General features: G+C 41.1%; 1 protein-coding gene and 1 long non-coding RNA gene across 2 annotated transcripts in view; both read left to right on the plus strand.

Annotated features, from left to right (window-relative positions):
• Positions 1–1056, plus strand: part of LOC106724923 — a 19458-nt gene extending 18402 nt beyond the window's left edge. Inside the window, exon 3 of the long non-coding RNA XR_001360751.1 lies at positions 989–1056. This is a non-coding gene — a long non-coding RNA (uncharacterized LOC106724923). The remainder of the gene's footprint in view (positions 1–988) is intronic.
• TANC1 (tetratricopeptide repeat, ankyrin repeat and coiled-coil containing 1) overlaps positions 1–15672 on the plus strand; it is a 178715-nt gene that overhangs the window by 74965 nt on the left and 88078 nt on the right. The window contains exon 4 of the mRNA XM_005859402.2: positions 11720–11824. Within this exon, the coding sequence (XP_005859464.1) occupies positions 11720–11824 (105 nt within the window). The remainder of the gene's footprint in view (positions 1–11719; positions 11825–15672) is intronic.

Consider the following 15672-nt stretch of genomic DNA (forward strand, 5'->3'; position numbering starts at 1 on the left):
AACTGGGATGAGGAACGGGATCCAGAGGTGCAATGAGGTGGATTTAATTTATGCTCAAGAATGATCCCCGTTTACCTCAAACCTTGTAAACTGGTTAAGTCGGTGCTCCAGCCACAGCCCTAGACTCTGCTTAGACCCTGATGGGGGAAGGAGGGTCTTCCTTAGAGGCCCCGCCCTGTCAGCTGCCCAGAGGTGATGGGAGGTGCGGCAGTGTGGCAGGGCAGCCCGCTCGCTGCTAGATGAGCTGATTTTCAAGCTAATACCTGACAGTCTTGCCTGGTTTTTAAGAGCCTCTTGCCTTAAAACATATTTGTAGCCAGAACACCATGCTTTTGGGGTAATGATTATGTGGTTTTGCATTCTGATCAACGTGGGGAGGTTAACCTGACAGCACCTGGTTTATGTAAAGGGGGCAATTATTTTACTTTAAGGTAGCTCATCCTGGGGAATGTTGAGCATTTCATTTTAAACAGGAAGCTGTGTGAGGAAAGACACTGGCAGTGGTCCCCCTGAGTCAGCGGGTGTTGGGGAGATGGGTTTTTCAGTTTTGATCACTGTTGAGTGAACCATGCTCAGCAGGGCCAGTGGTGAACCTGAGGAGGGGCGGTGAAGGATTAAAACAGACAAGAGAATATAGGTGGGGCCAGGTGGGATATTGTTCTCGGATGGAGAGACAGTGCCACAGCCTGTAAGCCGAGTCTTTATTTTATAGTCAGATCCCACCAGGCAAAGCAAGAGCGTGGTCAAGATGTTTACAATGTCCTCGCCAGTTTCTAATCTACTTAATTTCATGCACCTGAGGACTCTATCAAGCTTTGTTTTGGCAACACTTGCCGCACCTCCCGCAGCCCACATCACTCAGCCACCTGGGACCACAGGTTCGGACCATAAGGTCAAGCTTACAACCATAGCCTTTGGCTATAAAGAACAAAACTCTGGTTATTAACAAAACAACAACAAAATAATGTCAGTGCAACACAGACACAAGAGAGAAACCAAACCACAGATATGTTAACATTTTCAGGACTATTTCCACAAAATGTAAGTTTCTTTTGCTGCTGGTGTATATCTACTCAGAGTCCTCAGCTTTAGCTGTGCAAGACTTTACAGAAGACTGGCAGCTAACCAGCGCTAGCATAGCCAGAAACATGGCTGAAGGAGTAGCTTCCACTCCCTGCTTTTCTACCATCTGCTGGGCCTCAGTCATTAACTTATTCAGCTGACCCATGTTGGCACCTCAGCCCCTTGCGTAGCCTTCATTATCTTCTTCTGCATTGCGATCATCAGGGCAACTCTCAGTCTTTTGAACAGAGGGACAAGGAGCTTCTCTGGGTCCATCGTGGTGATGCACCCAAATATTTTGGGTGCAATACTCTGGCACCCAAATTGGCTGCACTGCTCCCTCTGGAAAGATACAAACATAACCTCTGCCCCACATCATTACTGGATCTGGTCTACACCACTGTCAAAAAAATATTTCTTTTAGAGAGAGTAGATCTTTGTGTCACCTCAGGGCTTGAGATGTCACAAAGCTGTCTCTCAGTTAACTTATTTTCTATCTTCTACTTTTCTACTTAATCTATATCTTCCTTGGACAAAACTTAAGAAATTTAAGAATTTGACTACGCTTCTTTGAGCATTGTTTTAGAGATCCCTTTCCTGAGCGTGGTGATGCACCCAAATATTTTGGGTGCAATACTCTGGCACCCAAATTGGCTGCACTGCTCCCTCTGGAAAGATACAAACATAACCTCTGCCCCACATCATTACTGGATCTGGTCTACACCACTGTCAAAAAAATATTTCTTTTAGAGAGAGTAGATCTTTGTGTTACCTCAGGGCTTGAGATGTCACAAAGCTGTCTCTCAGTTAACTTATTTTCTATCTTCTACTTTTCTACTTAATCTATATCTTCCTTGGACAAAACTTAAGAAATTTAAGAATTTGACTACGCTTCTTTGAGCATTGTTTTAGAGATCCCTTTCCTGAGATCCTGAATTTCCCATGTTTTACACCCAGCTGCTACCAAACCTACCTTACTTTCGCTTTCTGCATGTGCTTCACTGGAGCGTCCTTTCACCTTACAATTATAATTCCGGTACTCAGGCCCCACATTGGGTGCCATATGAACCGTCCTCAGCACAGCCAGTGGTGAACCTGAGGAGGGGTGGTGAAAGATTAAAGAAAACAGGCAAGAGAATTTAGGTGGGGCTAGGTGGGGCACTGTTCTTGGATGGAGAGACAGTGTCATAGCCTGTAAGCTGAGTCTTTATTTTATAGTCAGATCCCACGAGGCAAAGCAAGGGTGTGGTCAAGATGTTTACAATGTTCTTGCGAGTTTCGAATCTACTTAATTTCATGCACCTGAGAACTCTATCAAGCTTTAGTTTGGCAGCACTTGCCCTCTTATTAGTCTGAGGCTTGAACATGTCCAAACTCTGTAGCTGCTCTCCACAGTTGAGCACTTCACCAGGAATGTGGCCACTTCATGTAGGGGGAGTTTTTCATCTCAGTGGTATAGAAATAATTGTCGTTGTGGTTTAATAGATGACAGTTAAAGTGTAAGATCAGTGCCTCCTGATTACAGTGGCCTCCACTTGTCCCAATTTTGAGGTCAGTCTGCTCATCTGACCACCCCAGGGACTCTTTGTCAGTAGCCCCTCATGGAGTGGATGCAGTGGATTGTCTCATTCTGGGGAACATTCCTCCTGTTTTCTGTGATTCCTCAGAGTTCCTTTTCTAAACCTGTTTTGTTGGCTGTCTTTAAGGGTAGGGTCTTTCCTGGACCGTCTGGTGATCCTAGTCTCTATGTACTAGTAAGTGTGAGGTGCTAAAATGCTGATTGAAAAGGGCAGGTGTATATTGAGTGCAGGCTATAGGTAGAGTAATGGACTGGTCAGGGACCTGCCATTTTTTTTTTTAATTTATTGAGAGGGGGTGGAAGGCGGGGAAACAAGTTGTTTTCCATTTATTTATGCATTCGTTGGTTGATTCTTTTTTTAAATTTATTTTTATTGTCTGTGTCCATGGGCTATGCCTATATGCATACAAATTATTTGGTTAATCTCTGCCCATCCCTGCCTGTCCCCTCCCCCTCACCTTCCCTCTGAGATCTGTCTGTGTGTTCCATGCTTCCATGTCTCTGGACCTATTTGTTCATCAGTTTACTTTGTTCATTTGATTCCGCATATAAGTACAGTCATGTGATATTTTTCTTTCTCTGACTGGCTTATTTCGTTTAGCATAATAATCTCCAGGTTCATCCATGCTGTCTCAAAGGATAAGAGATCCTTCTTTTTTACCGCTGCATAGTATTCCATTATGTAAATGTGCCACAGCTTTTTCATCCACTCATCTACGGATTGTTTCCAGATCTTAGCTATTGTAGATAACACTGCTATGAACATAGGGGTGCATATGTTTTTTTCTGATCGGTGATTCAGGATTCTTAGGATATTTTCCCAGACGTTGGATCACTGCAGTTCCATCTTTTATTTTTTTTAGGAATCTCCATACTGTTTTTCACAGTGGCTGCACCAGTCTGCATTCCCACGTCCCAGCAGTGTACTAGGGTTCCCTTTACCCCACATCCTCGCCAAAACTTGCTGTTTGTTGGATTGTTGCTGGTAGACATTCTGAAAGATGTGAGGTGATATTTCATTGTGGTTTTATTTGCATCTCTCTGATGATTAGTGACATTGAGCATTTTTTCATGTCTCTTGGCCATCTGCATGTTTTATTTGGAGAAGTGTCTATTAAGGTCTCTTGCCCAGTTTTTAATTGGATTGTTTGTCTTCCTTTTGTTGAGTTCTATGAGTTCTTTGTATATTTTGAAAATTAACCCCTTATTAGACGTATCACTAGCAAATACATTTTCCCATACAGTGAGTTCCCTTTTAATTTTGAGGATGGTTTCTTTTGCTGTGCAGAAGCTTTTTAGTTTGATGTAGTCCTAATTGTTTATTTTTTCCTGTGTTTCTTTTGCCCTAGAAGATGTATTGGTGAAAATTCTGCTACATGAGATGCCTGAGATTTTACTGCTGATGTTTTCTAAGATTTTTATGGTTTCACGGCTTACATTTAAGTCTTTTATCCATTTTAAGTTTATTCTTGTGTATTGTGTAAGTAGATGGCATAGTTTCATTTTTTGCATGTACCTGTACAGATTTCCCAACACCATGTATTGAAGATTCTGTCTTTACTCCATTATATGCTTTTGACTCCTTTGTCAAATATTAATTGACCATATTGGCGTGGATCAATTTCTGGGGTCCCTGTTCTATTCCATTGATCTTTATGCCTGCTTTTGTGCTTGTACCAGGCTGTTTTGGTTACAATGGCTTTGATATACGATATTGTGATCCCTCCAACTTTGTTCTTCTTTCTCAAAATTGCTGCTACTGTTCGGTGTCCTTTTAGGTTCCATATAAATTCTTGGAATATTTGTCCTAGATCTGTGAAGTATGCTGATATATATTGCTTTGGGTAGTATGAACATCTTAATGATGTTAATTCTTCCAATCCGTGAACACAGTATTTTCTTCCACTTGTTTGTATCTTCCTTTGTTTCTTCTTCTTTTTTTTTAATGTCTTATAGTTTTCTGAGTATAGTTTTCTTTTACCTTCTTGGTTAAGTTTATTCCTAGTTCCTTATAGTTTTCATTGCAATGGCAAATGGGACTGTTTTCTTAGTTTCTTTCTGAGAGTTCATTATTGGTATATAAAAATGCCACTGATTTCTGGATATTAATTTTGTTCCTGCTACTTTGCCAAATTCATTTATTAAATCTAGTAGTTTTTTGGTGGAGTCTTTAGGGTTTTCTATGTACAATATCATGTTATATGCAAATAATGACAGTTTTAATTCCTTCTTTCCAATTTGGGTGCCTTTTATTTTTTCTTCTTGTGTGATTGCTATTGCTAGGACTTCTAGTACTAGGTTGAATAAGAGTGGTGAAAGTGGACATCCTTGTCTTGTTCCTGTTTTTTTTTTTTAATATATTTTATTGATTTTTTACAGAGAGGAAGGGAGAGAGATAGAGAGTTAGAAACATCGATGAGAGAGAAACATTGATCAGCTGCCTCCTGCACATCTCCTACTGGGGATGTGCCCGCAACCCAGGTACATGCCCTTGACCGGAATCGAACCTGGGACCTTTCAGTCCACAGGCTGACGCTCTATCCACTGAGCCAAACCGGTTTCGGCTTGTTCCTGTTTTTTAAGGGAAACTCTTTTAGTTTTTGCCCATTGAGTATGATGTTGGCTATAGGTTTGTCATATATGGCCATTACTATGTTGAGGTATGTTCCCTCTATTCCCACTTTCCTAAGAGTTTTTATTAAGAATGGGTGCTGGATTTTGTCAAATGCTTTTTCTGTATCAATTGATATGATAATGTGATTCTTAAAATTATGTTTCTGTTAATTTTAGAAAGGAAGGGGGAGTGAGGGAGGGAAGGAGGGAGGGAGGGAGAGAGAGAGAGAGAGAGAGAGAGAGAGAGAGACATCGATGTGAGAAACATCATTGGTTACCTTGTATACGTGTCCCAACTGGGGATTGAACTTGCAACCTGGGCACGTGCCCTGACTGGGAATTGTACCAGTGACCTTTTGGTGCATGGGACAGTGCTCAACCAATTGAACCACAGCATCCAGGACTGATCATGTGATTTTTATCCTTCATTTTGTTTATGTGCTAGATCACATTTATTGATTTGCGAATATTGTACCAACCTTGCATCCTAGAATAAATCCCACTTGGTCATGGTGTATTGTTGGATCCGATTTGCTGATATTTTGTTGAGGATTTTAGCATCTATGTTCATCATGCTATTCGCCTGTAATTTCTTTGTAGTATCTTTATCTGGTTTTGGAATTAGGATAATGCTGGCCTCGTAAAAAAAATTTGGAACTCTTCCATCTTCTTGAGGTTTTTGGAATAATTTGAGGAGGATAGTTGTTAGTTCTTCTTTGAATGTTTGGTAAATCTCGCCTGTAAATCTATCTGGTCCAGGACTTTTGTTTGTTGGGAGTTTTTTATATTTTTTTATTACTTCTTCAATTTCATTAGTTGTTATTGGCCTATTCAGATTTTCCGAGTCTTCCTGAGTCAGTCTTGGAATTCTGTGTTTCTAGGAATTTGTTCATTTCACCCAGGTTGTCCAGTTTGTTGGCATATAGTTGCTCATAGTATTTTCTCACAATCCTTTATATTTCTGTAGTGTCAGTTATTACTTCATCTCTTTCACTTCTGATTTTATTTATTTGGGTCCTCTCTCTGTTTCTTGATGAATCTGGCTAAAGGTTCATCAATCTTTATTTTTTTAAAGAACCAGCTCTTGGTTTCATTGATCTTTTCTATTTTATTTCTTTTTTAGTCTCTATGTTATTTATTTTTGCTTTGATCTTTAGGCCTGTAACACTGTGAACTTCTCTCTCAGGACTATTTTTGCTGTGTCCCATAAACTTTGTGTTGTTGTGTGTTCATTTTCATTTGTTTCCAGGAAGTTTTTTATTTCAACCTTGATCTCACTGGTAACTCATTCATCTACACTAATAAAAGAGAAACATGGTAATTGGCGTACGACCGCTCATGTCTTTGACTGTTTTCATTGTAGCTGATTTCTAGCTTCATGCTGATGTGATCTAAGAAGATACTTGATATGATTTCAGTCTTCTTGAACTCTACATAGTGTAGAGACTTGTTCTGTGTCCTAACATGTGGTCTGTCTTTGAGAATGTTCCATGTGCACTTGAGAAGAAGGTATATTCTGCAGCTTTGGGATAAAAAGTTCTGCGAATATCAAATCCATCTTATCTAGTGTATCATTTAAGGGTGCTGTTTCCTTGTTGATTCATTGGGTGATTCTTCTATGTGCCCTGTCCAGAGTTCAAACCGGAAACCTTGGTGTATCCGGGCAATGCTGTAATCAACTGAGCTACCTCGCCAGGATAGGACCCGTCATTTCTTGGCATGTCCCCAACTGTGATTATTTATAGGTCTTTTCTCTTGTTGAGTTTCCCCAGAGTGGAACCCTTTAGTTTCTTCTTGCCGTGGTGGGCTAGGTTGTTGTTGGTGTTTTTATAACTAAGAGGGAGCATGCGTCCACATTAGACCCACCAATCTGCATGTAGAATTTTTTCCTTAATCTGTTATTTAGTATAGCACTCAAGAGTTCAGCTCTTGAGTCTCCATTGTCTTAGTTTACAACGTTTTCAGGGAAAAACTCAGTCTCCAGGATGAGGAAAGGGATGCTCCTGGTTTGGAGTGGGGCGGGGGCCGGGGGGGGGGGTGAGGTCGTAAATAGATTTTCAACCCATTGTCGTGTGTTTGACCCCACCTGTGCCCCTGCCTTCAGAGGTGTCTCCTGTCTGAAACTGAGTTCTCCTGTCTCCCTCCCAGCACTCATCTTTTCTAGTTGGCTCCATCCACTGCTCCTTGGCAGTCTGTTTCCAACTTTCAGAAGTTTGGTTTCTTGCCTGTGGTTGTCTCCTTTCCCCATTGGTCTCTCAGATCCCTTTACTGCAACTTTAATGATATTTTAAAAGGGAGAGAAGGCAAACAAGGGTTCATCTGCTATGTTTAATGGAAAGTGCACACAAATTCTCTAATGAGCAATCTAGAGGGGGATGAATAAACCCCTGTGGTTATAAACTTACCTTGTTTTATAGTGTTTGAGGCCCTGCTTTTTGTAAAAACCTACTTAAATAAAAGGACCATGTTGGAGAGCCGTTGTTTATATTCACCTCATAATACTTCAAATCCTAGTAAAAGTTAGAGGGGATCAGAGACAAGTAAGCATGACTGTTCAGCCAAGGTCCATGGACGATTGGATGGTGGGAGGTTCCACTGCCCTGGCCTTTTCTATAAATGCAGATTTAATCTGGATTTCCTACTTTTATAAGTGCTAAGGGAGGGTTAATATGTGGGCTTCACACCTGCACAGACCCCAGAACTGTTGGTATTTCTGCTTTGCCATGTCTGGGCCATGAGCAGATTAACTGGTTGGAGCCTCAATTTCCTGAACTAAAAATGGGGGAAATAGTGCTTTTCTCCCAAAGTTAGTAGGTTTGAATAAATTAATGTTTGCAAGTGCTTAGTCTTGTGTGACCACGTAGGACACATCTTATTTACTTTAGTATATTTAGGTCTCCTTTTGTATCTTGCATCACTGCTCACTGTGGTCAGCCTAGAGGCTCTTGATACCCTCACTCCTCAGTGTTGAGTAATTATTATAGTTAGCGGTTGGTCCCTGAACAGAACACAGTTCAGACAATTAAATGGGTGGGCACGAATGCTTTCTGAAGGCACTGCGTGACATTGGGGTTCAGTGTTCCAGCCGTTCATAATGACCATTGTATGCTCATGGCACATAACCCACATTTTAAGAAAGTACTTACTATTAGAGAATATTTTTGAAGAACGTATGGGGTAGGTAGATTGAAGCCAGGCTGTAGATCTTTTTAGATCTGCTGTTACTATACCCTGAAGAGTTAAAGTGAGCAGAAACTTACAGGTAACTCTTGTGTAAGTGGCATGGTTGCTCCCGGGGGCAATTCGAATAATCAGGCAATAATAATAAAGTTCATTATCTCTCCTAAGTACTTTAAATAGAAAAGAGCAGATGACCAGAGAGAAATACATCTGTGATCTCTTTACCGTAGGGAATAGGTCCCAAACCAAACATGAAGAAAGATTCTCATATTTGTCCTGGTTCCGTTTTCTACCTGCCCTCTTTGGGCCCTTCCCAGTTTCTGGGTTCTCCACAGCAAATATCTTAGTTTCTTAGTTTCCCAGTTTGCCCTTTCCCCTGTCTTTCCCTCCACACATATTCCTATATAGATGTGTGTATGTCTTAGATAAAATCTGAATCGTGCTTTGTATTCTGTTTTGAAGTCTGTATCATCCACCTATATTGTGAGCATATTCTCCCTCTTCCCTCATAACAATTCCAGTTTAACCTTACAGCAATCCCTTTTTAACGTGGACAGATATTCCTTAGAGAAGAATTCCAAGTAATGCATGTAAAGAAATGAGGAAAGGATAAAATCACCATTGGCGCACCTCAGGAATAAATGCTGCAGGCGGCACCACAAATGAGTGCTGAAGTTAGCTCAAAGTACCTCCCCCCAAACACTTACTAATTACTGTGGTGTTTTTAACAAATATCCAAAAATTCCTTGACACTCTTTCTTCTGGGAGGTGGACCTTAATTCTCCTCTCCTCTGAGTGTGGTCTGAACTTAGTGACTCACTTAGAAGGAGCAGAGGAAAGAAAAGGACAACGGAAAACCTTATAGTGCGAGAGCTGATAGACCTCCCTAAGTGATCATGGTTATTTCACCAGTAAAAGTCATGTCGAAATCATGAGATATTTCAATAAGATGTGATGAGGGGGGCATACCGCCCCTGTGGTGTTCTTCCAAAAGCCTATAACCCAAGTCTAAGCACAAGAAATTATCAGACAAATCCAAATTGAGGGAAATAGTGTAAAATACTGACCAGTAGGCTTCAGAATAGTCAAGGTCATGAGAAACAAGGCAAGACTGAGGAATTGCCAGGAAGAGAAAGGAGGGAGACAGGATGACTAAACACCACGGAATGCAGTGGAATCTCAGATTGGATCCTGGAGGAGAAAAAGGTTTCAGAAACCAGGGTGTCCAAAGTTGGAAATAATATCCCTATTTGCTAGTACCATGCACTTCTTTGATAATGTAGTTTGTTTGGTTGTTGTTTTTTTAAGATGTGGTACATTATATAGCTGTCTGGGCATTAGATTATTTTTATGGTGGTAGAGATGCTTTTGCAGGAAACCTTTAGATGGCAGCATCTCTCACCATAAACCTCATTCGGACTCAGATGTGTAAGATGTTTGACACAGGAGGATGCTCAGAATTAGGCTGACACATCGTTTTAGTGTGTGGTGACGGAGCTGAGGCCCCCAGAGGGTCAGGACCGTGGCTCAGGGCTGAGCCGCTGGGAGAGCTGTGGACCCCTGTCTGGCCCTCTTCCCACCACCCTTCCTCTTGACCTGTGTGAAATGTTTCCTGGCTCTGTGGCCTTGTTAAAAGCCCACGTTCAGCATCAGGCAATCAAGGAGAATGAGAGTCCAGTGAGATTTGGGACCAAAATGTAATATGATGTTTCAAAGCAGCAGACAAAATAGGTAATCTTTTTTGGGGGTAAGCAGATTTATTTAGATACAATTCGCATAGCATACAATTCACTCATTAAAGTGTACACTACAGCAATTTCTAGCATAGTCACAGGTTGTGCAACTATCAGCACACCCTAATTTTAGAACATTTTTATCACCCTAGAACAGGGATGGGCAAACTTTTTGACTCGAGGGCCACAATGGGTTCTTAAACTGGACCGGAGGGCCCGAACAAAAGCATGAATGGAGTGTTTGTGTGAACTAATATAAATTCAAAGTAAACATCATTACATAAAAGGGTACGGTCTTTTTTTTTTTTTTTTTTAGTTTTATTCATTTCAAACGGGCTGGATCCGGCCCGCGGGCTGTAGTTTGCCCACGGCTGCCCTAGAAAGAAGTCCCATACCCGTAAGCCATCACCCCATAAGTCTGAATATCTCCCAGCCTCTGGCAACCATTCATATTTTGTCTCTTATTAATTTGTCTCTTCCAGACATTCATATGAATGTAATCATATAGTATGTGGTCTTTGGCGACTGGCTTTTTTCAGTTAGCATAATGTTTTCAGGTTTCACCCATGTTATGGCATGCCTGAATCAGAACTCCATTCCTTTTTATTACCCAATAATATTCCAGTGTGTGGATATATAACATCTTGTCATCAGTTGATGGACATTTGGCTGTTATGAATAATGCAACTAGGAACATTCACGCACAAATTTTTGTGGGAATGTACATGCACATAGAAGTGGAATTGTTGGGTCAATTGATAACTCTTTGTTTAACCCTTTTGAGGAACTGCCAAACTATTTTCCAGAGTGGCTATTGTGCATTGCCCTAGCAACATGGGAGGGTTCCATTCAGTCTTAGTACGAATTCCAGATTTCCCGATAAGTTGGGGTTGCGGGAGAAGGGAGAGATTTGACTCTGAAGCTCTCTTGTATCTCTGACTCACACACCAGACTGGCTGCTGCGCCTGTTTGCAGGCAGCCATGTCAGCTGCCAAGAAAGCAGTCGTCTTCTCTGCCCCACACAGTTGCCATGCGTCACAGCCTGATAAAATGCCTGCATTCTGAGGCTGCTCGGAGTGTGTTGATATTACAGGCTGGCTGTTTGCAATCCTTGCCTTCTGACTTTGGAGCGACCAAGCCACCCAATCATCTTTGTCCCAGTTGGAGAAAAATTCCAAAGATAAAACCCTTCGCCATGAGCTGTCCAGGTTTGAACATGTCAAAATCACTTGCTTGACACTCACCGAGGACAGCTGTAGGGACTTCACCGCAGAAGAGCACCTTGGTTTCTGTCCAAGTTTACATTCTCAAAACTGACCTTACCCACTTCTTCTTTGGCAGCCCAGGCTGGACATTCCCGTGTCTGTACTGAGATGACTGTGTGTGTGTGTGTGTGTGTGTATGTGTGTGTGTGTGTGTGCTCGCGCTCAAGGGAGGGGAGAGGGCTGGCTCTTCCTTTAGGCATGTTTGGGTCCTGGTGAGGACACACACTGCACATGCTGAGCTTTGCATCTGGAAAAAATTAGCCACACTCAGATCTTTCCCACTACAGGTCCCGTCAGGAAGCCCAAGTATGTGGAAAGCCCCAGAGTGCCTGGAGATGCAGTTATAATCCCGTTCAGAGACGTGTCCCAGCCAACAGAGCCTAATGAGAATGGTAAGAATCTGTTTTCAATGATTCCTCCCCCGCAAGCCCCCCAAAGATTGTACGTAAGGACATTTCATTTCTGAGTGAAACTTGAGTGCCTCTTGCAGGAATGCTTTTACTAAACTGAATGTGTTTGGGAGAGTTTTTTCCCCCCTCAGCTAGTTACAGAGGTCTGTTCCACTAATGTGCATTCTTGGAATTACTAGTATGTGCATAGTGTAGGAATAGCTGAGTGGGTACATATGCATTGTTTAAGGGTTCACTCTTATTTCCTCTCAAGTTTGACCTCCCTGGCATGGGGGGATATGGAAAAGCAGTCATGAGAATGCTTCCAAGACGTTGTTTTGTTTTTTAGTACTCCATCGTTTTAGAATATTCAACAACAGGCTTTCACTGGACAGCTGAAACTTTAGCTGCATGAAGCTTCTAATAATTAGCTTACTTAAAACCATTTGGTAGCTTTTGAAAGCTTATTTCTTAACATCTAAAGTTTTTCTTTAGGGGAATATAGAAGTGGGCCAAAAAAACCCCACACGCCCAAAAAACCCAAACTAATTGAAACCTTTACAAGAAGACATTTTATATTTTGCTCCCCCCCCCCCCATATCTGGAAATATGTGTAACAGACATTAAAAACTTAGGGCATTTCATAGATGTATTAATAGTTTTTTATTTTTTTAAATCAATTTAAGAATTTACCCCTTTGTTCCTTTCTTGGGGTAGGGGGTTGCCCAACTGACAGCTCTTTGGTATTTAATTCGTGTTTTGAATTTACATCCTATTTTCCTAAATAAACATGTTAAGGAACCCTGGCCTTCGTAGGGAACCTGTTTTACCCTCAATGTGGGCACAAGCTCATGTAGTAATGCTGAAAGAGACAGGAAAACACATCCATATTTGCACTTAGAAATATCTTGCACCCTGCTCTCCTAAGTTGTGGGGTGTGGGCATACAGCCTCTTTATGTTCTAACCACCAGGTGTGTGTTCTCTGTGTCTGCATTTTGTATGGTGGGGAGTGGGTAGGAACATGGAGTGGGGTGGTGGTGCTGAAAATAAAGCTAAAAATGAATTGAGAGAGGAGGGACTGGCAGAAAAATGAAAATTGGGAAGAGGAGTTTGGGATGGGTGGTGGATGAGATGGGGCCAGGAGCTGGGCACGTGGGACAGGGAAGAGGAGGTAGTGTGTGTGGGTTGGCATGAGAAATTCCACCCTTTTTCCTCTGGCCAGGCACCCAGTCATTAGGCGTAGGTAGGAGGTTCACACTCGGATTTGTGCTGAGGGACAGGCAGGGTAGTGCGGTGATGAAGACAGGAGAGTCCATGGTGGTATCTGGTTAGGATGGCCATCCTACATACATGGGACCCTCTTCGTTGTGAATTCATATGTTCAGGGTGTCCGTGTGTTGATCTGTTCTCATTTATGTTCTGAGTGTTGAATGGAAAAATAAAACACTGTTCCTCTAAAGTAAGTATCAGTCATCTTCCCATTTCAGAATAAGCCTGCCACCTTTTGCCCTCATTCCCACCCCCAAAGTCTTTGTAATTCTGGGTGATTATGTCCCTTGCATTTTGGCTGGCCTAGCTTCCATTATATAACCTCTTCCTCCCTGATGGAGAGTTCCTGTCTAGGGTTTATGACTTCTGCTAGAGTGAGAATGGGGGAGAAATTTAGGATTTTTATTGGGCAAAGAAAATAGTTTATAAATAGCTTCCATTGTCAACTTCCCTCCTCTTGCTCAAGGCAGAATTGGCTGTCTTTCTGGGGGTGAGGAGGCATTCTTATGCTTGGCGCCAGTTGAGCTGAATTCAAGTGTAGTGATTGATATTGCTGGAGTTGCCTGCAGTTTTCATGAGCACTCACTGCTAAGACTTAAGCTCTTGGATTTGACATCAGTCTCCAGGGGATCTGAAATTATGACATACCTGGGCTGTGAATAAGGATAAGAAGTTTCCAGAAGTTTTGCATAGAATTAAAAAACAAGGGTACGTTTTCTCTATTTTAGGTGTTTGGAAAAGGGGTATTGTTCGTATTTGTGGGCACAGGTCGTTTTGTGGTTAGTCATGGTGTTGGTGGAAGACCAAGCAGAGTTAACTGTTAGGTGAGGAGGAGGTGGTTGCCTAACAGAATCCAAGTTGACAAAGAGTCAAGGATGCTGTGTTTTGTAATTCCCATGGAATCCTTTAAATTTCAATGGAATTAAGTTTGACATATTAACATGTACATTTTATGTCCAGGTCATTGAACCTGCCGGAGAGGCTGGGCTGAATTAAAGCTAATTGAGTTTGAGTTTGACCCAAGCATGTACAGATCCACTTCTAGGGCTTCATTTCATCACTTAAGTTTTAGTTTAAATCTTGGGCTTATGCTTTCTATATTTCCTTTGGGCATTTTTTTTTTAAATCTCGAAGACCTTTTTTCAGGTGCCGTCAATAATAGCATCTCAGTCTTCACCAGACTAACAAACTCTATGAAAATAGCTCCTAGCAAAGTGCTTTCAAAATTTCACATAGACTCATGAAATATCTTCCTAAATGTGCTTCCTAAATGTTTGCCATACCCTCTCCAGGCTAGCTGCCTTGCTTTATGGTCATGTAGCTCCATAAATTCTTGATTCTTGGCTTTCTGTATAAAATTTAAATCAAAGTAAAATATAATCAATGAGTATTTTGAAATTACTAATTTATAAGTAATTACAGTTACATATAAGTTGCATATTTTAGCCACCTGGGAAGTGGTTATATGGACAGATGAACATTTTTTTAATGCAAGCAAAGAACCTGTTAAAAGTTTGAATTCATCTGGATACATCTTTAGGGAAAGACATTCTACTTTATTCAATGTTTTAAAATATTTTTGAAGAACAGCATTTTCTACTCGGCAAAAAAAGAGTGAGTTAATGAGGTCCTCAAACAAAATACAATCCCTCTTTTCCTATCAAATGGCTCTGTCACACAGAATGAGTTCTTCACAAATAAGCCTTCTATCGTAAAACAACATATTGTTTAGGGGGAAAATGTCATTTACCCACAAAATAATACCTTTGCCTTAAGGGCAAGTAAAAAACCAGATAAGTTAGAGAGGATTACTAAGTTACAATAGGATTCACAGCTGTGTTTCTTAAATTAAGGGCAACCATAATCCATTTAGGTCGGCTTCAATCTGTCATTAGCTACTTGAGCAAGCTTTGATGGGGAGGGGTGAGAAAGTTTTAGTCTTATGAGTCATTGCTTGGTGAAGATCAATCTCAAAATATAATTAAACGTTTTTTTCTGGCAGTCTGGTTAGCAAGTAAAACTGACGCATACGAAACAGCAGAATCATTAAATGCCAAACTCTCTTATTGGGAGGTGTGGGTCTTTTTTAGATCTGTGTTTAAGTTAATATCAATGCCTTATGTTTTTGGTTATTTTTCCAGGCATTTAAAAAGATGTAGAGAATGAAAAAGGTGTAAAAACTAATGGCATTTGTCTACCCACTCCTCAGGTTAACAAATAAAACATAACTGTTTTCTCCTGATCTTATTCTTCCTTTCCCAAGCGATAACCTAGCTCCTGCTGTTGATTTTCAGCTTCTTCTTAGAATGGTAATGGACTACTTGATGAATAGTCAAGTAAAGTTTTACTAAATTAAAGTACAGAGAGGGGACACACTGGTATGTGTGTGGTGAAGAGAGACTAGAGGTAGAATATCCATTCATTCTCTACTTCCTTAAATAAATATTAATTACATTCCTATGCTGTGAAAAGCTCTATGTTGGATGCTATTTGAGATGGGTTATCAAGCATAGGTCTTTTCTTCACAGAGGCTTAGAGTCTGGTTTCGGATTAAAGGCCCTGTGTACAGAGTGATTATCAT

The sequence above is a fragment of the Myotis brandtii genome, unplaced genomic scaffold, assembly GCF_000412655.1.
Source record: "Myotis brandtii unplaced genomic scaffold, ASM41265v1 scaffold125, whole genome shotgun sequence".
Classification (NCBI taxonomy): Eukaryota; Metazoa; Chordata; class Mammalia; order Chiroptera; family Vespertilionidae; genus Myotis; species Myotis brandtii.